The sequence below is a fragment of the Carcharodon carcharias genome, chromosome 5 (assembly GCF_017639515.1).
Source record: "Carcharodon carcharias isolate sCarCar2 chromosome 5, sCarCar2.pri, whole genome shotgun sequence".
Taxonomy (NCBI): Eukaryota; Metazoa; Chordata; class Chondrichthyes; order Lamniformes; family Lamnidae; genus Carcharodon; species Carcharodon carcharias.
The window spans coordinates 16,527,396-16,552,472 of NC_054471.1; the positions used below are offsets into that span (position 1 = coordinate 16,527,396).

The 25,077-nt window shown below is 41.9% G+C and overlaps 1 protein-coding gene across 1 annotated transcript in view; it reads left to right on the forward strand.

Moving 5' to 3' along the window:
* Nucleotides 1-25,077, forward strand: part of LOC121278115 (dynein heavy chain 8, axonemal-like) — a 1,831,678-nt gene that overhangs the window by 1,097,714 nt on the left and 708,887 nt on the right. Inside the window, exon 51 of the mRNA XM_041188200.1 lies at nt 16,961-17,207. Coding sequence (XP_041044134.1) covers nt 16,961-17,207 — 247 coding nt within the window. The remainder of the gene's footprint in view (nt 1-16,960; nt 17,208-25,077) is intronic.

A 25,077-nucleotide genomic window follows, 5' to 3' on the forward strand; every position in this document is an offset into this window, starting at 1 on the left:
CAGGCGGACCCTCTGGATTCTCCATTTGAGGCTCATATTTGCACCTGCAGCGACAGATAAATAACCCTCTGGCTGAATTCCATGAGGAATGGAATTCACTGTGAATGAAGGAGTATCTAATGGTTGTGACCATGATCTTTTCTCAGGTTGGACAGCATGTGGTTAGAATCCATGAGAGAGTGGAATCTGGAGTGCATGCAAGAGGTGCAAAAACTCTTGCGCAGTGTCAGTTGCTCCATAGCAGCAGTGGGAGAAGAGATAAAGGCCCTGTACAGAACTATCTGACAGGTGGAAGACCGATGGCTAGAGGGGTTCTCAGCTGTGTCCTAGCAGCCCAACTCATCCACCCATCCATATACCATACCAAGGCTGAGCAATGTTAACAGGAAAGTGATCGGTGTATGAACTGATAAATTTAAAAAAAGAAAGGAATCCTCACTACGCCAATGGAAAGAAAATTGCTGGACAAGATTTCACTTTTTGAAAATTTTACTGTAATGAAGCAATAAAATCAAGTTAATGAAAACATCAGTTAACAGGTGAAGGATATTTCAAATTAAAAAGGTGAATCAGGCTTTAGCCTTATGTAGTTACAAGTACTCACATTTCTTCTAGCATAAATGTGGGCCTACATGTAATTTCCCCATGCTTTCCTGAGATCCTGAGGGATCTTGACAGGGTGCATGTGGAGAGGATGTTTCCTTTTATGGGAGAGTCTAGAACTAGGGGTCACTGTTAAAAAAGTAAGGGGTCACCCATCTAAGACAGATATGAGAAGAAATGTTTTTCTCCCCCTGAGTGTCGTGAGTCTTCAAATCTCTCTTCCTCAAAAGGCGGTGGAAGCAGAGTTTTTTTGAATATCTTTAAGGCAGGAACCATAGATTATTGATAAACAAGGGGGTGAAAGGTTAATGGGGGTAGGTGAGAATGTGGAGTTAATGTTACAATCAGATCAGACATGAAGTTATTGAATGGCAGAGCAGGCTCGTAGGGCCAAGGGTCCTACTCATGCTTCAAATTTGTATGTTCATATGTTCTAACTTGGCTCCATTGTGTGAGAGTTATTATTTCCTATCCAGTTGTTTTGGCTGTTGAGTTGCATTCACCAGAAAACTTATTCAATCAGAAGTTCCTAGACATGTTCCTAGACAAGTGCACTTTGACAAACCCTCTTTCACTCAGTCATGACAGACCTGATAGCACAGAATCCAGAGATTCCGTCGTCCGGCACCTTTAAATGACCTGGTGGGCCCTTACACCACTTACACCAGAAATGGGTATTATCCAATCCATAATCCCCCGCTCTTCCTATCTTCAGTGTTCTGTCCTTTCCAACTGTATAGACAATGCAATGACACAGTCTCTGCTCTTTTCTCAGAGACCTGCTTCAATACCAGGATCAGTTCAAAGCCTGCCAAACAGAAAGCTGTTCTATTTGGAGTGAAACAAAATCAGAAAATGCTGGAAAAACTCAGCAGGTCTAACAGCATCTGTGGAGAGAAAGACAGAGTTAACATTTCGAGACCGTATGACTCTTCTTCAGAGTCTATGGCTTCTATTTGGAGTGAACCTTGCTTGTTTTCTCTTTGCATGCATTCCTAATGTTCTGAACTGCCAAACAGAAATAACAGGATGACCTCATCCCACTGCAGTTAGCTTTCTATTCACCCTTGGCTTCTTAGCTGTTCAGCCCCAAGGTCATATGGATATTCCTTGGAATCTAATGATTTCAAAATCTGGAAACTAATTAACCTCCTTTCAAAATACTCCCCAGCCCACTTTGCTCTTAAAGGGACATGGCATGTTATGACATGGCAGATGATGTTTGCCAGGTGGACCAAATCCATGAGGGAAGCTTGATCGCGCTATCACAACTGTTTTGCAATTTTTATTTATTTTGAGATGTGTGTACAGAATTCTGAAGTAATAATTCCACTAAGACTTTTAGAGATTTAAAAAAATTAAATTCAAGTATTTATTAAGAAAAAAAAGATTTCAAGCACATACGTAAGACTACAAATTACTACTATAATAACTCCTAAAATTCCTAATTAACCTGACTCCCAGTTACACCCCCTTTAAGACAACAGTCCAAAAATAAATTTTAAACAGATCCAGCAAATTAACACAATACCCTGGACATTGAAATTCCAAATGGCTTTATCTAGCTTCAGTTTTGGTAGACCGTAGGTTTATGGAGGTTTATGGATGCTGGAGGCTTCATTAAGGCTTGTTCCCACTTTTCTGTTAGATCTCACAATGCCGAACCCTGACACAGCCTCATTCCCCTTTATATATGTTTCTCCCTTCTTAATATGTAAACCAAATTGTTTCATATGTCTTTGAAACTGTATCTTCCTCATAACATAAAAACTTTCATGTTGTAATTATATATAGTCAATAACCCTTGGGAAAAATAAACACATTCCTTAGCCTTGTTTATCTGGCTAGTTGTCAATATAATGAGATCCCTTTGAAATCCAAATTTCCCTTCGCCTATCTAAGCATGCAATTCCTTTCACACCTTACATGCTAAGCCAACATCCAAATTTACTCATTAGCATATCAAGCACCTAACTTCTTTTGATGAGTTAAAACTTGCAGTCTACTTGACTCCAAATATAATTAAATCACACACAGTCAGACCTAGCTATAGCTACCCTTATAAACCTACTTACAATAAGCCAGAAAAATATTATGAAAATTGTTATACTTTCATGACATGGCACAAATGAAAATATAGGCTTGTCCCAGCACATGGGTCATCACAGAGGGACCCGTGCATTTTGTGGAAATCTCATTGACCTCTGATTCCTCAGCCCCTCAACCAAATCACTGTCTTGTGCCCAGGACCAAGAGAAGGTGGCTACTCTAGCAAAGATGCAGGTACTGAAGTGCAGTTGCTGAGGGGGGTGGTGGGGGTAGTCAGAGTCAATCATTTTTCCATTGACAACCAGCATGCAGCATCCAGTAGATCTCCCTCATTGGTGACATGCCATCAGATGCATGATAAACACATGATCACAAGAAATAGGAGCAGAAGTAGACTAGTAGGCTCATTAAAACTGCTCCACTGTTTAGTACAATCATGGCTGAACTTGGACTTCAACTCCACTTTCCTATCCATTACCCATTTACTTGATTCTCTGAGAGTGAAACTCTGTCTATCCCAGACTTAAATGTGTTCAATGATGGATACAAGGCAATGCCCTTGATATCTTGGGATTCCCTCCTTTGCCTTCCAGTTCTTGGCTCATAGAATTCCAAGGCAGCTACCATGTGAACTGACATTGGGTGAGCAGGTCTTTGGCTAAGATGGCATCCTGCATGGACTCCAGTACCCCTCAAGGGTCATATGCCTCATCTCGGGGGTTCATCCTGTAGTCTTACTTCTTATTTTCCTCCTCCTCTGGCAATTGTTCCCCCTCCTCCTTGACATCCTCTTCCTCAGCCTCCTCTTCCTCATCCGAGGCTGCTCTCTGTTCTTTATCGTTCTACAGCTCAAGTCCTTTGCAGTGCTAATTATGTCACATGCAGGAGGCTACAACCATACAGGATACCCTAGCAGGCATATACTGTAAGTTCCCCTCAGTGGTTGAGGCATCTGAACCACATCTTCAGCAGGCCAATGGCCTGTTCAGTGAGAGTGTATGTATGAAGATGGCTTTTATTGTATCTCCTCTGGGTGTCTGTTACTGCGATAGGGTGAGAGCGGCAACCTCGTCAGAGGGCATGTCTGATTTCTGAGTATCCATCAATGCAGATATGGGGTTGATGTGAACATTCCAGGACGTTGATGAAAAACGTATTTCCCTTGGACCTTAGAATGGCAACCCTGATGTGAGCAGATGTGTGGCAGTGTTGTGACTCAAGACTCTCTCAAACCTCTTCCTGCCTATGGAAAAACTGTGTGGGTTCATTTGTCTACCATAAATTTACATTTTCAGCATTATAAACTAAACTCTGGCAATTCCCTCCCCACATGGGAAGGTCATGATGTAGTGGTAATATCACCAGACTAGTAATCCAGGGGCCTAGGCTAATGCTTTGGGGTCAGGAGTTCAAATCCCACCATTGCAGCTGGTGGAATTTAAATTCAGGTAATAAACCTGGAATTTAAAAAAAAAAAGGCTAGTCTGTCAATAGTAACCATGAAACCATTGTTGTAAAAATCAATCTGGTTCTCTCATGCCCATTAGGGAAGAAAATCTGATGTTCTTACCTAGTCTGGCCTACATGTGACCCAAAGCAATACAGTTGACTCTTCAGTGCCCTCTGAAATAGCCTAGCAAGGCACTCAGTTTTATCAAACCGCTACAAAGCCTACAAAAAGTAATGAAACTGGAAAGATCACCTGGCATTGACAATGGCAAATCCAGCCCTGTCAATACTGCAGAATCCTCCTTACTAACATCAGGGTTTTTGTGACAAAATTGGGAGATATGTCCTACAGACTAGCCAAGCAACAGCCTGATATAATCCTACTCAAGGAGTCATACCTTACGGACAATGCACTACTGTCACCATCCCTGGGTATGTCCTGTGCCACCGACAGGATGGACCCACCAGAGGTGGCAGCACAGTGGTGTATAGTAATGAGGGAGTTACCCTCCTTTCAGCCCGCGCGTGCCCCCCCCCACCTCAGCTGATGAATCAGCACTCCTCCATGTTGAACACCATTTGGAGGAAACACTAAGGATGGTGAGGGCTGCACTCCGGGTAGGGGTCTTCAATGCCCATCACCAAGAGTGACTCGGTAGCACCAGTACAGATCAAGCTGGTCAAGTCCTAAAGGACATAGCTGCTAGATTGGGTCTGTGGGAAATGGTGACGGAACCAACAAGAGGGAAAAACCTACTTGATCTCATCATCACCAGCCTGCCTGCTGCAGATGCCTCTGTCCATGTCAGTACCGGTAGGAGTAACCATTGCACAGTCTTTGTGGAGGCAAAGCCCCGTATTCACATTGAGGATACCCTCCATTGTGTAACACTACCACTGTGCTAAATGGGATAGATTTTGAACAGATCTAGCAATCAAAACTGGGCACCCATGAGGCACTTTGGGTATCAGCAGCAGCAGAATTGCATGCAACCATAATCTGTAATCTCAGAACCTGGTATATCCTCCACTCTTCCATTATCATCAAGCCACGGGATTAACCTTGGTTCAATGAAGAGTACAGGAGGGCATGGCAGGAGCAGCACCAGGAATACCTAAAAATGAGGTGTCAACCTGGTGAAGCTACAATACAGGACTACTTGTTTTTCAAAGAGCAAAAGCAGTGTGCAATAGACAGAGCTAAGAGATCCCACAACCAATGGATCTAAATTCTGTAGTCCTGCCACATCTGGTTGTGAATGGTGGTGGACAATTAAATTTCTCAGTAGAGGAGGAAGCTCCACAAATATCCCCATCCTCAGTGATTGGGGAGCCCAGAACATCAGTGTAAAAGATAAGGCTGAAGCATTTGCTACAATCTTCAGCCAGAAGTTCCAAGTGGATGGTCCATCTCAGCTATTTCCAGAGGTCTCCAACATCATAGGTGCCAGTTTTCATCCAATTCAATTCACTCCACATGATATCAAGAAACAGGTGAAGGAACTGGATACTGAAAAGACTTGGGCCCTGACAGCATTCCAGCAATAGCACTGAAGACTTGTGCTCCAGAACTTGCTGCTCCCTTAGCCAAGCTGTTCCAGTACAACTACAGCACTGGCATCTACCTGGCTATGTGGAAAACTGTCCACAAAAATATCACCAATTCAACCCAGCCAATTACTGCCCCATCAGTCTACTCTTGATCATCAGCAAAGTGATAGAAGAGGTCAGCAACAGTGCTATAAAGCAGCACTTACTCAGCAATAACCTGCTCAATGCCAGTGCCACTCAGCTCTGGTTAATAGCTACAGGGCCAGGTGCAACAAGCTGGGAAATCGCTCAACTCAAGCTACCAGGTAGCAACAATCCAGGCCTTAATCTCCAAAGAGTTCATGTCATTTTGACAACAGCCGACAAAATCCATAGATCACTTTGTCAGCAGATCCAGAGGAAAAGGTACGTGCTGTGTTTATTCAAATGCAGAGCTAGCGGACAGAATTGTTGAGTTGGTGATTGCATCCACTCACATGGAAGCTTTCCAGAAAGATCTGCTAGACAAACTAAAAATGTATTGCATTGAAGAGCTGCTCAAGATGGACATAAACATGAAGCGATCCTCGCAGATCAACGAAGCTTATACGTACTAAGCAAAACCCCAATTGTTAATGCACTCAAGAGAACACCTAAACTTAACAAGACATGTGGAAGGTGTGGCCTTCTGCATGCACCAAGGAAATGCCCAGCTTCCCTTCAATTCTGCAAGGCATGTGGCAGAAAGGGCCATTGGTAGCAGCAGTACATTATGTCTTGTTTCTTGTTTCTTTTTTTAATGATGCACACAGGCCGTTGACATTGTACTTGAGCTAACTTTATTGATAACACATTTTCCAAACATGAACACACAACTGCAGTAACTGAATTCTATCAAGGCAAGCTCCAATATGTGCTATCTGACCTTTAAGCCCCTGGTCCGATGACCCCCTATCTAGTACAGAATACCGTATAGTATCTACTACTGGAGTCTACAAGCACAATCAATTATTATCATGACATTTCCCTTTATTTAAAAGAAAACTTTTATACAACTCAAGTCCATAAAATCTCTTATCTATTCTTTCCCACTCTGTTTTGATCAATCTATTTTGTCTTTTACTCATCTCTGTATCATCCCCGCACGCCGACCAGGAAATCCTGCCCTATGTTAGGAAAATGTGTTATCAATAAAGTTAGCTCAGCTACAATGACAACGGAGGGGGACCTCCTTGTGAACCTGCTCCTTGGCCTGGCCAAGTTGGCCATTAACAGGTCCAGGCAGCAGGTGATTGAGGGGCTCATCTAACCAGAATATCTGCCCCTTTTCCGCGGCTATGTTCGCAGCCAGGTGTCCCTGGAGAGGAAGCATGTGATGTCTGCTGGCACTATAGAGGCCTTCTGTGCTAAGTGGGCACCACGGGAACTGGGCTGTTTTATTGACTCTCTTTATTACATTTTGGTTTAATGTTTATAAGTTTCCTTTAAATTTGGTCTTTGTTTTTGAAGTTTCCCTTTAGGGAGCTGCTTTTTAATTTGTCCCTAATTTTGTTCATTTAGTTTATTCGGTTGACTCAAAAAGAGTTACAATGTTGATGGCCTGTGTGCATCATTAAAAAAAAACACAAAACAAGACATGGTGTCAGAAGTAAGCTAAACAGAACAACGTGGGTTCTAAAACCACTGACAGAGCTCAGTTTGGAGGGTAATCTTGCCGAAAGCTGGAGGAAATTCCGGCAGTGATTCAAGCTGTACCTCACAGTGATGGGCAGTACTATAAAAGACTGTTGGGTACAGCCTTCCATCTTTCTTCACATAGCAGGGGAAGAAGCCCTAGAAACCTATAATACAATCACATTTGAAAGTGATGAGAAATGAAGTGACTTGAAAGAAATATTGGAAAAATTTGAAGCCTAATGCAACTCTAAGAAAGATATTGATTTTTTTACGTGCACGCAAGGCAGTGACAACATTAGTCAGCAAGTAACTGAGCTGAGAAAATGAGCTAAATCATGTGAATATGGAATGCTTGAAGAATCACTCATCCGAGATAGAATCATTTGCAGGATCGCAAATGATTCTCTGAGAGAACGGATTTTGAGAGAAGTTGATCTAACACTTGAGAAAGCAATAAATATCTTCAGAGCGGCAGAGGCAATGTAATGCCAGTTTAAACAGATGACAGAAGATGATAAGCCACACATGGTCAAGCAGCTAGATGCAGTTAAACAGAAACAGCTCTGGGAAAGAACAAATAGACAGCCTGAAGATAAGAAGAACAAAACTGTTATTAAAACATTTAAATACAGCCGATGCAGAACAGAGCATTTACCATGTGGTTATCCTGTAGTGAAGGAACTGTGATAAACTAAATCACTGCACTATGATTCTGTGATTCTGTGATGACACAGACACGGAAACTAAACTTTTTATTGGCGCAGTATCAAGAAATTCCAAAGAAGACAAATGGAAGGTTGATTTAAAAATTGCCAACATGATGGTGATGTTCAAGCTTGACATAGGTGCACCAGCAAATGTCATTTCCATAAGCTTGTATCATTAAGATAAGCAAAGAAAAGCAGCTAACTAAAATAAAGGTGAAGCTGCCTACTTATACAGGTGAAAAATTGCTATCGAAGTCAAGTGCGTACTTAAAGTGAACTACAAAAAACAGTATCAAGCCCTTCCATTCATAGTGGTGAAAACTGATGCAAAACCCATTCTTGGAATCAAAGCTTGTGAAAGTCTAAAGCTAAACAACAGAATAATGACTATCACCACTGATGACATCCTGAGTGAGAATAAAGATGTGTTCCAAGGGATTGGCTGCCTAAAAGGGGAATACACTATCAAGATTGACAAAACAGTGACACCCAAAATATACCTGCCCAGGAAAATACTAGAAATGCTGAGAGACCAACTGAAAGCAGAGTTGGACAGAATGGAGAAGCTTCACATCATTTAGAAAATTGAAGAACCGACAAAGTGGGTTAATCCAATTGTAATTGTAGAAAAATCAGATGGGAATCTGCGAATCTGCCTGGATCCCACAGAGCTAAACCAGGCAGTGCAAAGAAAACATTACCAGCTGCACACAGTAGAAGAGATATTGTGTAAGCTAGCTGATGCTAAATATTATTCAGTCTTGAACGCGACTTCAGGCTTCTGGCAGGTCAAGCTGGATGAACGCTGCTCCTATCTCTGTACCTTCCCTTTTGGTTTTAATTCAGCTCCAGAGGTGTTCTACAGAACAGTGAAGCAGCTGTTTGAAGGGTTAGCGAGCATGGAAACTTTTATCGATGATGTGCTGGTCTGGGAAGCCACATGGAAAGAACACGACCACAGAAGGAGGAAGGTGCTGGCCAGAGCTAGAGAAAGGAACCTCAAGTTGAAGAAGGAAAAGTAGAAAATAGATCTTCATGTAATCAAGTACTTGGGACATATGCTTACAAGTGAGGACTGAAGCCGGAACCGAGTAAAATCGAAGCAGTTGTGAACATGCCACCCCCAGAATGCAAGAAAGACTTGGACTGATTTTTGGGAATGGTGACCTTTCTTGGGAATTCATTCTGAACTTGTCAGACCTGACAGCATCTCTCAGAGAACTTTTACAAAATGATGTGGAATAGTACTGGGACCAAAGTCACCAGGAAGCTCTGGACAGTTTGAAGAGAATACTGACTCGGGCACCAGTGTTAAAGTATTACCATGTCAGTCAGTCAGTCAAGATCTCAGTGGACGCTTCAAAGACTGGCCTGGGAGTTGTCCTCTTGCAAAATGACGTACCAGTGGCATATGCTTCAAATACAATGACTGAAACACAGCAGTGGTATGCCCAAATAGAGAAAGAAATGCTAGTAATTGTGTTTGGCATAGAACACTTTCATGAGTTTGTCTATAGCAAGGACGTGGAGGTAGATTCTGATCATAAGCCTTTGGAAGCTATACTTAAAAGGCCCTGAACTGCACACCACTAAGATTCCAAAGATTACTAATGCATCTGCAGAAGTACCAGGTCAGAGTTAAATACAATCCGGGTGAGGAAATGTACATCACAGGCACTCTGTCACATGCATACCTACCCATCATGGAGGAAGAGGATAAAGAAACGGAAGCACAGATTCACATACTGACAAAGGACTTACCTGTGGCTGTAAAGGGATGAGGACTTGCAAGCTCAGTACAGGAAGTTAGGAGATAAATTAAAATGCAGGACCTCAAATGTAGTCATCTCAGGATTATTCCTAGTTCCATGTGCTAGCGAGAGCAGGAATAAGAGGATAGACCAAATGAACATGTGGTTAGAGAGATGGTGTAGCCGGGAGGGATTCAGATTCTTGAGGCACTGGGACTGGTTCTGGGGAAGGTGGGACCTGTACAAGCCGGATGGGCTGCACAGAGGCAGAGCTGGGACCAGTGTCCTTGTGGGGGCTTTTGCCAGTTCTGTTGGGGAGTATTTAAATTAGTGTGGCAGGGGTTGGGATCCGAGGAGTAGGATCAGATAGGTCAGATTCAGATCAGAAAAATGGAGGTAGAACATTAGCTAGGGATGTTGTGATAGACATGGAGTTACAGGAGAAGCAAAGTTTTAGAAGTGCCCAGCAAGGAAAATTGACGGGGTTAAACTGTTTATACTTCAATGCAAGGAGTATTACAAACCAGGTGGATGAGTTAAGGGCACAGGTAGACACATGGCAGCAGGATGTCATTGCTATCATGGAAACCTGGCTAAAGGAGGGACAAAACTGGCAGCTTAATATCCCTGGTTATAGAGTCTTCAGACACGATAGAGTAGGAGATAAAAAAGGAAGTGGGGTAGCACTAATGGTTAAAGAATCAATTCCAGTTTTGAGAAGGGATGATATACTAAATGGGTCAACAAACAAGGCTTTATGGGTTGAGCTTAGAAGTAAAAAAGGGGCAGTCACACTACTGGGATATACTACAGATGCCCAAATAGTGAAAGGGAGATAGAAGAACAAATATGTAGGCTTATAAGAACAAGAGGGCAATAATAGTAGGAGACTTCAACTATCCTAATATCAACTGGGATTCAAACAATATAAGGGGCACTGAGGGAGAAAAATTTATGCAGTGTGTCCAGGAAAATTTTTCAACTAATTAGTGACAAACCCAATAAGAGGAGATGCAATTGTAGACCTTATCTTGGGGAACGAAGAAGGGCAAATGGGTGAAGTGAAAGTTGGCGACCATATCGGGGACAGTGATCACAATTCAGTGAGATTTAGCATTACCGTGGAAAAGGGCAGAGATAAGGCAGGGGTAAAAGTCTTGAACTGGGGGAAGGCAAATTTTGAAGAAATGAGAAGGGACTTGGCTGAGGTGGACTGGATAGCACTGCTGGAGGATAAAACAGTGAAAAACCAGTGGGAAGCACTAAAAAGCGAGATCCTAATTGTACAAAGTAGACATGTCCCCTACAAAAATAAGAGTGATACTGCCAAATCTAGACCCCCATAGTTGTCTAGAGGAATACAGGGGAAGATCAAACAGAAAAAGGAAGTGTACGATAGGCACAAATAGCTAAGCACTGCAGATAGCCTAGACGAATATAGGAAGTGCAGGGACAAAGTAAAAAAGGAAATAAGGAAATCAAGGAGAGGGCTTGAAAAAAAATTAGCAAGTAAAGTTAAAGATAACCCAAAGATGTTTTACCAATACATTAATGCTAAAAGGTTAGTTAAGGAAAAAGTGGGACCTATCAGGGATGAAGATGGAGACTTGTATGTTGATGCAGAGGCTGTGGGAAGGGTTTTGAATGAATATTTTGTCTCCATATTTACAAAGGAAAGGGACGATGTAGATTTAGTAGTCCAGGAGGAACACTGCGAGATTTTGGACGGGATAGTCATAAAGAGAGAGGAAGTACTCGAAGGGTTGAAATCCTTGAAAGTTGATAAGTCACCAGGGCCAAATGGATTGTTTCCAAGGCAACTGAAGGAAGTCAGGGAAGAGACAGCAGATGCTCTGAGGATGATTTTCCAATCTTCACTAGATACACGGAAGGTACCGGAGGACTGGAGAAATGCAAACATAGTTCCATTGTTTAAAAATGGATCAAAGGAAATGCCAAACATTTATAGGCCAGTTAGTTTTACATCGGTGGTGAGCAAATTAGTAGAATCAATCCTGAGAGATAGGATTAACTGTCATGTGGAAAGGCATGGACTACTCAGGGATGGTCACCATGGATTTGTTAAAGAAAGGTCTTGCCTCACAAAATTTGATTGAATTCTTTGAGGAAGTGACAAGAAGGGTTGATGAAGGCAGTGCAGTGGATGTTGTGTACATGGATTTTAGCAAGGCATTTGACAGATTGGTCAGGAAAGTAAAAGCCGATGGGATTCAGGGTAATATGGCAAACTGGATAAAAGGTTGGCTTTGTAACAAGAAACAAAGGGTAATGGTTGATGGATGCCCTTGCGAATGGAAAGTTGTCTCAAGTGGTGTTCCACAGGGCTCGGTGTTGGGACCCTTGCTGTTTGTGTTATATATTAACGATTTGGATGTGAACATGGGGAGCAAGGTTGGGAAATTTGCAGATGACACAAAGATTGGCCAAGTAGTGGATAGTGTAGAGGATAGCCATAATCTCCAAAATGATATAGGTGAGTTGGTGGAGTGGGCGGTAAAGTGGCAGATGGATTTTAACATAGAGAAGTGTGAGGTCATACATTTAGGGAGGTCAAACAGTTACAGGGATTACACAATAAATGGGAATATATTAAACGGGGTTGATGAAGTCAGAGATCTTGGTGTTCTAGTAGACAAGGTTGTAAAGAAGGCATATGGAATGCTCTCCTTCATTGGCAGAGGTATAGAATATAAAAGTAAGGATATAATGTTGGAATTGTATAAAACACTGGTGAGGCCACAACTGAAGTATTGTGTGCAGTTCTGGTCACCACATTACAGGAAGGACGTAATGGCTCTGGAGACAGTGCAGAGGAGGTTTACAAGAATGTTGCCAGGGTTAGAAAAGTGTAGCTACGAGGAGAGATTGGATAGGTTGGGGTTATTTTCCTTAGGACAAAGAGGGCTGAGAGGTGACTTGGTTGAGGTGTACAAAATTATGAGGGGAATAGATAGAGTGGACAGGATAAAATTGTTTCCCTTGGTGAAGAATTCTAGAACCAGGGGACATAGATACAAGATAAGTGGCAGAAAGTGTAGGGAGGATCATAAGGAAGAACTTTTTTACGCAGAGGGTAGTGGGTGTCTGGAATTTGCTGCCCAAGTTGGTGGTAGAGGCAAAAACTCTAAACTCTTTTAAAAAGTACCTGGATTTGCACCTTAAATGCTGTAAGCTGCAGGGCTATGGACCGGATGCAGGAATGTGGGATTAGAAAGGGCACCTGGGTGTCCTAGGACTGGCATGGACAAGATGGGCTGAAAGGCCTGCTGTGCCATAACTTTTATATGGTTCTATGATTCCAAATTCTAAAGGCATGTATCCACAGACATGGAAGGCATACTACTGTGAAACTTTCAGGGCAGAATTTTACGACAGTGGGATTTTGCGTTCCCGCTGTCGTCAATGGCATTTATAAACGGCCCGCCACATTATATGGCCCCGTCCCTGCCGAAACAGGGCCGTTAAATTCTGCCCTCAGTGTACAATGGTTCACTAATTCCATTCAGGAACAGAATCTATTTAGCTAGAGCTAAGGAACAAAGTAGGTTCAATAACATTGCTCCGTATAGTCTATTGTGGTAAAGATATGGAGGAACAAATTTGCAAGGAAATTGCAGAGAGAGAAAAGAATGATAAGTTGGTTATAAGACAATAATTATCCAAGTATAGACTAGTATGACACCAAGGTAAAGAGTAAAGAGAGACAAGAGTTTCCAGAGTGTGTTCAGGAAAATTTTCCTCAGCTATATGTTTCTTGTCCCATGAGAAAGGATGCACTACTAGACCATTTTTATAATTCTTTCACGGGATGTAGGCATTTCTGGTTAGGCCAGCATTTATTGCCCATCCATGAGTGTCCCTGAGAAGGTGATGGTGAGCTACTTCTTGAACCACAGCAGTCCATGTGGTGTAGGTGTATCCACAGTGTTGTTAGGAAGGGAGGGCAAACAAATCCAGAACTCCTGGATGACTAAAGAGACAGAGATTAAGATAAACAGTAAGTGTGCTGATGTCAGATGTCAGATGGATAATACAATGAAAAACCAGGCTGAATAAAGAAGGGTCAGAAAGGAAGTGAGAAAGCAAACAAAAAAAAACAAACAAAAATGAGAGTTTGAAAATAGACTGGCCACTCAGAAAAATAGGAATTCCAAAGCCTTAGATAGACATATAAATTGTAAATGGTGGCAAAAGGAGGAGTGGGGCAGTTAGGGACCAAAAGGGAGATTTACAAGTGGAGGCAGAGGACAAGGTTGAAGTGCTAAAGGAATGCTTTGCATCTGTTTTACCAAGGAGTAAGATGTTGCACCGATCATGGTAAAATAGGAGGTAATTCAAATACTTCAAGGGTTTATAATTGCTGAGTAGGAGGTATTGGATGGGCTGTTTGTACTGAATAGTTGTTAAGGCACCAGGATCCAGATGAGATGCATCCAAGTATACTGAGGGAAAAGAGAGTGGGAACTGTGGTGGCACTGGCATAATTTTCCAACCTTCCTTAGACTCAAGGATGGTGCCACAGTTACACCCTTGTACAAAAAAGAGTGTAAAGATAAGTCCAGCAACTATAGACAAGTCAGTTTAATCTCAGTGGTTGGGAAGCTTGTGGAAATGATAATTCTGGACAAAATGAACAGTCATTTGGGCAAATGTGGGTTAATGAAGAAATGCCAGCATTGATTTGTTAAGAACAAGTTGTGTGTAACTAAATTGCTAGAGTTTTTTGAAGACACAGCAGAGGAGGTTAATGAGGCAAGTTACGACCACAGCTGATGTTATTACTGAGCAAGCCAGACCTCAGAGTGAAGTCTGTCTTGCTGATCATAAACCTTTTTTTTTATTGTGAAAATGAGGAGGAAGAGCTACTGACCTCAATTACATGGAGCTCCAGTGAGATCTTTAGGATTTTAAAAATTAAAAGGTTTATTAAAAAGAAAAAAAACTTAGCGCACAAAATAAAAGTTCACAGTTAAAACAGTATTACAGAACAACCCCCAAAAAACATGCTTGGTCAAAAGTACATAATTAGACTACCGTTCTGGCAACAACCTCTTGTAGCTTTCTAGCCATAAAAATCCAGTAAATATTACCAACTCAAGGAATTGTTGTCATTTTAATATAGGTACACCTCACATCTTCTCAGATACTTTCACCCTGATGTGGAATTCTAAAAGGGGTTCAGAAACAAACTGTTTCCTAAAAAAAAGACTCTCCTGGCTTAACACTGGGTGGCTGCTTCCAATTCAAAACTTTCACAGCTCCTCAGCAGCTCACACACAAAGAAGCTGGCCTTCAGTGGACTTCACACAGCAACTCTCAACATTTAAATGTCCCTTTCCTTAAATATCTTTCCTTCCCCCTCTTCATCTCAGGTTCAATTGGCCTCAATCACCTCTTTGAAACTTAACTTCTCCAAATATAAATATGTTTTATTTTATTTTACCTCTACTTTTGGGTCAAAAAATATAATATACCTTCTTCTGGTTACTCATAGGACCCCTGTAAGATACAAATATCCCTTGTTACCTCCGAACTCCCATTTGAAATTCAACAGCTGAAAAATCAATTTCCCAACTTTTCTCAAAATACAAATTTCAGATCCCACCTATTTACTTGTAACACAAACCCACCATAACCTCTCATTACAAACGCACAAACCTAATAGCTTTAACCTTTCATCTCTTTGACCTTACAGAAAACCTGCCTCTAGAAAACTGCCCCCTGTTTAATTAACCCTGGACACACACACATACACACCCATAGCTTTCTACACAGACTGCATAATCAGAAAAATATAAAAATACACATCTCTCATCACAGGCAATATTGTTGATGTGGTGTATATGGACTTCCAAAAGGCATTTGATTAAATGTTGCACAACAGACTTGTGAGCTCATGGAATAAAAGTCTCAGTAGGGACATTGATACAAAATTGCCCATGTGACAGGAAAAAGGGAGTAGTGGTTAATGGGTGGTTTTCAGACTGGAGTAAGGTTTGTAGTTGAGTTCTCTAGGGGACAGTGTCAGGATCCTTGCTCTTCCTGATATATATAAATGATCCAGACCTTGGTCTACATTGCACAATTTCAAAATTTAAGGATGATACAAAACTTGGAAGTATTGTGAACATCAATAATGTAGAACTTCAAAAGGACATTGACAAGTTGGTGGAATGGTGGAAAAGTGGCAGATGAAATTTAATGCAGTGACATGTGAACTGATTCATTTTCAAAGAAAAAGTTCAGAAAGACTATATAAAATAAAAGATTCAATTCTAAATAGGGCTCTAAGTGGCACAGCAGTTCAAAAAGGCAGCTCACCACCACCTTCTCAAGGGCAACTAGAGATGGGCAATAAATGCCAGCAAAGCCCACATCCCGTGAATGAATAAAAAAAAAACAAGAGCAAAGGACATGGGAATATATGTGCATAAGTCATTAAAGATAGCAGAACAGGTTGAAAGCATGGTTCGTAAAGCATATAGCATCCTAGGGTTCATTAATGGGGGCAAGGAGTATAAAAGTAAAGCACTTATTTTAAACCTGCATAGGACACTGGTTTGACCTCAACTGGAGTAATGTGTTGAATTATGGGCACCACGCTTTAATGTGAAGGCATTAAAGAGGATGCAGATAAGATTCACAAAAATGGTTCCAGAGATGAGGAACTTCTGTTACGTAGACAGCTTGGAGAGGTTGGGACTGTTTTCCTTGAAAAAGTGAAGGTTGAGAGGAGATTTGATATAGGTATATAAAATCATGAGGGGTCTGGACAGAGTAGATAGAGAAAATTGTTCCATTTGTGGAAGGGTCAAGAACATGAGGGCACAAATTTAAGGTAGTTGGCAAAAGAAGTGATGGCTACATGATAAAAAGCTTTTTCAAGTACTGAGCTGGGTGGGATTTAGAATTCATTGCTTGGAGGCACGGAATTGGATTATTATCTGAAAGGGAAGGAGGTGTAGGGCTACAGCAGATCAGGCAAGTTTTGCAATAGCTAAACTGCTCTTTCGGAGAGCCAGCACAGACACAATGGGCTAAATGGCCTCCTTCTGTGCTGTAACATTCTTTCATTTTCTGATTCTGTGAATAGGTGATTTTATCTGCATAAGATCACCTCTCAGAAGCCTTCTGACTAAGATCAAAATTGAGTTTTGTTCTGCCTACTTTCAGCTGTTTGAAACAGCCAGAGTTCGTCATGGATTGATGACGTTGGGTCCTAGTGGCTCTGGAAAGACTTGTGTCATTTGTACCCTAATGCAATCACTGACCGAATGTGGAGCCCCTCATCGGGAAATGCGCATGAATCCTAAGGCTATTACTGCTCCACAAATGTTTGGGCGACTGGATCCTGCAACTAATGATTGGACTGATGGAATCTTCTCAACACTATGGAGGAAATCTATCAAGTCAAAAAAAGGTAACTACAATTTTGCAAATAAATTAGATAAACTTTGCATTTTTGTGAAATCAGTAAAATAGACAAGTTTCAAATGGATGAAAATAAGGTAGTTTGTACAATGTGCAAACAATTCACTCTGCCAGATTACTGCCCAGGGATTGAGAATGAAAATTTACTCCACAGTTTCTGATGGTTCTTCATTTTTAGCAGCATTTTTGCAAACTTCCAATGCATGTTATAGCAGCTTGATAAATCATACAGCCTAGGTTTTATTGTCACCAACATACATAGCCAACAGAACCCATTATGCTCTTCATAACTAACAACATTTCTATGTAAAATTAGTGGCCATGCCATAATGATGTGAAACCTATATGGGTAGCGCTGAGAAACACTAAGGGGCAAAAAATGTTAATGGGACTTGTATATAGACCCCCAAACTGTAGTGGTGATGTTGGGAATGGCTTTAAACAGGAAATTAGAGATGCGTGCAATAAAGGAACATCTGTAATTATGGGTGACTTTAATCTGCATATAGATCGGGCAAATCAAATTAGTAACAATACCATAGAGGAGGAATTCCTGGAGTATATATGATGGTTTTCTGGACCAAAATGTTGATGAACCAACTGGAGAACAGGCTATCCTAGACTGGGTATTGTGTAATAAGAAAGGAATAATTGGCAATCTAGTTGTGCGAAGCCCCTTGGGGATGAGTGGCCATAATATGATGGAATTCTTCATCAAGATGGAGAGTGACGCAGTTGATTCTGAGACTAGGGTCCTGAACCTTAATAAAGGAAACTACGATGGTAGGAAGCATGAGTTGGCTATGATGGATTGGGAAACATTACTTAAAGCGATGATGGTGGATAGGCAATGTTAGGTGAATGGGCCAAAATTTGGCAGATGGTGTTTAACGTGGGTAAACGTGAGGTTATCCATTTTGGTCAGAAGAATAAAAAGGTGACTTATTATTTAAATGGAGAGAAACTTCAGAATGCTTCAGTGCAGAAGGATCTGGGTATCCTCGTGCATGATTGGCTGAAAGCTAGTATGCAGGTACAGCAGGTAATAAGGAAGGCAAATTGAATTTTGGCATTTATTGCTAAAGGAATAGAGTATAAAAATAGGGAAGTGTTGTTGCATCTGTACAAGGCATTGGTGAAGCTGCACCTGGAGTACTGTGAACAGTTTTGGTCCCCTTACTTGAGGAAGAATGTAGTTGCATTGGAGGCGGTTCAGAGGAAGCTCACGAGATTGATTCCAGACATGCGGGGCTTGTCTTATGAGGAGAGATTGGGCCTATACTCGCTGGAGTTTAGAAGAATGAGAGGAGATCTAATTGAGGTATATAAGATGCTAAAAGGGTTAGACAAAGTAGACATGGAGCAGATGTTTCCCCTTTTGGGGCATCCTAGAACGAGAGGCTATAGCTTTAGGCTAAGGGGTGGTAGATTTAAATCAGAGATGAGGAGGAATTACTTTTCTCAAAGTGTTGTGAATCTGTGGAATTCACTACCTCAGACTGCAGTGGATGTCGGGACACTGAATAAACTTAAGGAGGAGATAGACAGATTTTTAATTAGTAATGGGTTCAAAGGCTATGGGGAAAGGGCGAGAAATTGGAGTTGAGGCTGAAATGAGATCAGCCATGGTCATATTGAATAGCAGGGCAGGCTCAAGGGGCTGAATTGCCTACTCCAGCTCCTTGTTCTTATGTTCAATGGCAAACATTCAAAGAGTGCATGGGTGAATTGCAACAATTGTTTATTCCTGTCTGGCACAAAGGTAAAACAAGAAAGGTGGCCAAACCATGGCTTACAAAGGAAATTAGACATAGTATTAGATCCAAGGAAGAGGCATACAAATTGGCCAGAAAAAAACAACAGACCTGAGGATTGGGAGCAGTTTAGAATCTAGATTTAGAAGTATAGAATTTAGAAGGAGGACCAATGGATTGATTAAGAAGGGGAAAATAGAGTACCAGAGTAAGTTTGCAGGGAACATAACAATTGACTATATAAGTTTCTATAGGCATGTGAAGAGAAAAAGATTGGTGAAGACAAATGTAGGTCCCTTACAGTCAGAAACAGGGGAATTTATAATGTGGAACAAAGAAATGGCTGACCAGCTAAATACATACTTTGGTTCTGTCTTCCCAAAGGAGGACACAAATAACATACCAGAAATGTTGGGGAATACAGGGTTTAGGTGAGAGACAGGAACTGAAAGAAATCACTATTAGTAGAGAAATGGTGTTGGGTAAATTGATGGGATAAATACCGCAGGGATTGGTACTGGGACCCCAACTATTCACAATATATGTTAATGATTTAGATGAAGGAACTAAATGTAATATCTCCAAATTTGCAAATGACACAAGGCTGGGTGGGAGGGTGAGCTGTGAGGAGGATGCAGAGATACTTCAGTGCGATTTGGACAAGCTGAGTGAGTGGGCAAATGCATGGCAGGTGCAGATGCATTATCCACATAATGTGGATAAATGTGAGGTTATTCACTTTGGTAGCAAAAACAGGAAGGCAGATTATTATCTGAATGGCTATAAATTGAGAGAGGGGAATGTGCAACAACACCTGCGTGTCCTCTTACACCAGTCGCTGAAGGTAAGCATGCAGGTGCAGCAGGCAGTAAAGAAGGCAAATCGTATGTTGGCATTCACAGCAAGAGGATTTGAGTACAGGAGCAGGCATGTCTTGCTGCAATTACTGAGACAGTTTGAAGATTTAGGCCCAAATGAAAACATGGAGCAGCAAAGGTAATCTTTTTTGAATTGTTACCTGAGCCACTTTCCAAGTGGCATAAAGAAGCAAGCAGATTAGATAATTAAACATGTGGCTCCAAGAGTGTTGTGGGAAGGAGGGATTTCAATTCATGGGACACTGGCACGAGTAAACAGGAAAGAGATTGATTAAGAAGGGGAAAATAGAGTACGAGAGTAAGCTTTGGCTCCACTTAAACTGAGCTAGGACCAGTGAGTGCCCTGATGAATCATTTAACCAGGGCTGTGGACAGGACCATAAAATAATCAGGGAAGTGGGGTGTTCAGATGAGGGGAGATTTAGAAATCCAAAGAAATAAGTTGAGGCAACAGGATAGTGTACCAATGCAGGTAGAGATGAGCAGGTTGGTTCAGGAAGAGACAGAGAGCTTAATCGCAAATGCAGGGAATATGAGGAAAAAATGAAAATAAAGTCTTTTTATCTGAATCCATGAAGTATCTGCAAAAACTCAGATGAATTAGTGGCACAAATGAAGATAAATGGCTTAGATTTAACCACTATTATAAATACATGGTTACAAGGTGACCAAGGTTGGGAAATAAATATTCCAGGGTACATAATATTTCAAAAAAAGGCAGGACTGGGCATTAAATATTCCTGGGTTCAAGGCATTTATAAGAGACAGGAAAGGAAGAAGAGGAGGGTTGGAAGTGGCAGTATTGATTAAAGATGCCATTAAGGTACTGGAGAGAGAGGATATCCCAGAGGGTTCAAGGACAGAATCTCTCTGGCCAGAGAAACAGATTTGCAAAGAAATTACTGAGAGGTGCAAGAATTACAGGGCATAATTTTACAGCTCTGTTGCAGTGCGGGTGGGATCGTAAGTGCAGCGAATCATTCAAAAGCCCATTGACTTCGGAGGGACCGTAAAATCCAACCGGTGTAAAATTCCGCCCACAGGGTCATTATAATCGGGGACTTCAATTATCCAAATATAGGAATAGTACAAAGGGACAAGAGGGGTGAGAGTTCCTGGAATGTGTTCAAGATAATTTTCTGTAGCAGTATGTTTCCAGTCCAGTGAGAGGGCAGGCACTGTTGGATCTGGTTCTGGGGAATGAATTGGCCTGAGTGGATCGAATATCAGTGGGAGAGTATTGAGGGGACAGTGACCATTGCATCATAAGGTTTTAGTTGGCCATGGAAAAGGGCAAGGAATAATTTAAAGCAGGGATAATTAATTGGGGAAAGCCAACTTTGCTGTTAATTGGGGAAAGCCAACTTTGATGGGATGAGAATGCATCCGAGTCAAGTGAGTTGGAATCAAATGTTTGCAGAAAAAACGCTGACTGAAAAATGGGCCACCTTCCAAGAAAAGGTGTAGCAGGCAATGTCAAGAGGGAGAATCATCCCAGATTTGCACTAAGTGCATTGGCGAGCAGGAAAAATAACTTTTTATCCACTGGCCACAATGGCAGCTTTTCACAGCGTATCATCCCAATCCCACCTCATTAATCATGCATTCCCAGGAATCACACTATTTCGATGGTGGGCAGACTTGGATTTGCACGTCACACCGTCACTTTGCTGCTTCCTCATGCTAGGCGCCATATTTAAACTGTAGCCACACACCTCTCATTGCTTCCAGCCCATGACTGCTGCACAGAAGACATGGCCCCGAAAAGCCAGAAAACTGCAATCCTCTGATTCAGAGATGCATCCCTCAAGCGCTTTTTGGATGCCGTGCAGGCTCACCATGATGTCCTCTAAGCAAAGACCAACAAGCAATGTCACCAATCCAGCATGGGACACAGTGGCAGTGGTAGTCAGCACCAGCACCTTGAAAAAGAGGACAGCCACTCAGTGCCGCAAGAGAATAAATGGACTCATCTGTTCCGCCAGTGTAAGTCGCTCTTTTCATCACTCTCAACTCACACACTCACAAACCCTTCACACACCACAGGGATCTCACACCTCAGGGTACAACACCACTAATTCTCACACACCCTCAGATCTCCATCAAGCTTATGTCCCCTTTAGCTTGCATCCTCATCCCATCCATGGCTCCGCTCACCAGAAAAACATTCCACGCAGTGCCATGCATCCTGCTCACACTCTTACCATCTGTTTTCATGCAGGAGAAACTAGCTGACAGCAGCAATGAGAGGCCCAAGACTGGATGTGGAGTGGCCCACACTAGGCCCCTCACTCACTTTGAGGAGCATAATATTGTGCTGACTAATGAGGACGTGGACCGTGTCTGGGGCAACGGTTAAGTCGATAGCAAGCACTCACGTGAGAATTCTGCATCACATCATCCATCTCTCAATGCAACTGTGAGCGCTCTCTCTCCTGCATTTGACTCTGCTGCCATGCACTAATTATCTTTCCTTTGGTTAACAGAGAGCTCTGCTAAGCGATCAACACTCTCATCTAGCCAATCCCCCAGATCCATCCAGGTCCTCATCTCCAGCCAAGGGGACTCCTCCTTCATTGAAGAGCTGGAAATAAACAGCCTGGAAGCACTTCCCCACAACCTCCTCCAGCACAGATCCACATACCTCGGGTGGGAACTAGATCTGGAGTAGGCTTAGGCTCACAATCTGGTGGTCATTGCATGGACACGTGTCCACAGCAGGAGGGGGAAAGTTCATCCGATCTTCCTGGTACTTGAAGGACTGCTGGGGAAGAGGCATCTGTGAGGTCCGAGTCAGATGATGAACCTCTGGATTCAGCCTTCTAACTCAGCATGGAGAGTCAATAGAAGGCGTGCAAACATCACGCAGAACTGTTGGAAGTCCTCAACAGAGTGGCACGCGAGTCAGAGGAGTGCGTCATCCTGCTCTCTGATGAAGTGGTGCCCAAATGTGCTTGTATGGAGGTCTCCATGGGAATGATGACCGATGCCATGGAAACCCTGGTCCAGCAGAACGTGGAGATGTGCACAGGCCTGCAGTCCATCACAGTAGCAATGGGTGAGTTCCTGCAGTGGCAATGCGAGAGGGCAGCAGGGCACCTTGATGTCCCTCCAGGTGCTCCTTCCCATCAAGGAGTCAGGCCAGGGCTCTCGCGCAGCAGCTGGACACTCCTGGGTCATCCACTCAGGAATCACAGAAGCTTTCCGCTCCCTCCAAATCCTCTTTGCTTATGACCCCCTCAACCTCATCCTCTGTCACCACAGAGGGAGCAACTGGCACACAGGAGGACAGCCAAAGCAAGCCAGGGCCCCCAAAGCCTCAGCTCTCCAGAGGACCCATGCCAAAGTCATCAGAGGCAACAAAACCAACCATTGCACAGGCTGTCTGCAACCCTGCTGCAAATGTCAAGGCAGCACTTAGAAGTGTAAGGCCCAGAAAAGTTAAGAAATTCTGATCACAGCTGGTTGCTTGGATGAACACGCTTTGTCACTTTATAATCTGAAAATATATTCACTTTCACTGAATAATGTGTGATTGTGTCTTTCAGCTTCATTGACAGGCTTCATGAGTCATTCCCCTGCATCCCCACTCTTATGACGCAGCAGATGATGTATGCCTGGGGGATAAAATCCATGAGGGCAATTTGATCACGCTATCAGAATGGTTTTGCAACTTGTCTTTATTTAAAGATGCATGCACTGAATTCAGAAGTAATAAGTCCACCAAGACCTTCAGAGATTTTTTAAAAAACTAAATTAAAATATTTATTAACAAAGGAGAAGATTTCAAGCTGGTACCTAGGAGTACAAATTACTACTATAATAACTCCTAAAATTCCTGATTAACCTGACTCCCAGTTACACCCTCTTAGAGGCAACAGTCCAAAAATAGATTTTAGATTTTAAACAGATCCAGCAAATTAACACAATAACCTGGACAGAGGAATTCAAAGTGGCTTTCTCTAGCTTCAGTTTCTGTAGACAGCAGGCTTATGCACAAATACTAGAGGTTTCACACACTTCTATTAGATCTTACAATGTCTTCCCCTGATACATAGCCTCATTCTCCTTTATATATGTTTCTCCCTTTTTAACATGTAAATTCCATTGTTTCCATATGTCTTTGGAACTTTACCTTTCTCATAATATACATCTTTTCATGTTGTCACTATACACTGTCAGTAACCCTTGAGAAAAGTGAACACATTGCTTAGCTTGCTAGTCTGGCTATTTGTAAACAGACTGAGATCCATTTGAAAACAAAATCCCCCCTCATCTATCTAAAAATGCAAATTCCCTTTACACCTTACATGTTCAGACCCCAACCATGTTTACTCATTAGCATATTAAAGACACTCCTATACCTTCTTTTAATAACTACAACTTGCAGTCTGCTTGGCTACAATATGTAATTAAGTCACACACACAGACAGAACAACACAACCCCCCCATAAACGTACTTTATGATAAGCCTGAAAACTATTATGAAAATTATTATACTCTCATGACACCCCCCCTCCTTATCGAAAAATGAACCATCATAATTTAAAAAGACGGCTTCATTTTCTTAAACATCTTACACTATCTACTATTCTTATCTATATACTCATGCTATTACATTACCATATTCATGCATTTACATAAAAATATATATATACAAATCTTTGGTATCAACAGAAGTCATTTCAGCCCAGTGTCCAGGCTTTAAATGTCTTATTTTCTTTTGAGCTTTAAACTCTTGATAATGTATCTGCAATTAGATTTTCTTGTCCAGCCACATGTATTGTCTGTACATTAAATAGTTGCAGTAATAAACTCCGTCTGAACAACTTCGCACTTTTGTCTCAAAATTTTAAAGGATTGTGGTCTGTAAAAACAATTGTTTCTGATTAATTGTTTGCAACATAAATCTTGAAATGCTGCAACACTAAAACCAGACCCAGAGTCTCCTTTTCGATCATTGAATATTTTCTCTGTTGTACATTAAACCTTCGTGAAAAATACCCTATCAGTTTCTCATTTCCAGTTTCAACAACTTGCAACAGTACAGCCCCAATGCCTATATCACTTGCATCAAGGCCAACTTAAATTGCTTGGCATAATTGGGTACTGCCAAAACTGGTGTTGTAGTCAATATAGTTTTTAAACTGTCAAATGCTTTCTGACACTCCTGTGTCAATTAAAACTTCTTGTTCTGTTTTAATAGTTCAGTCAATGGAGCAACCAC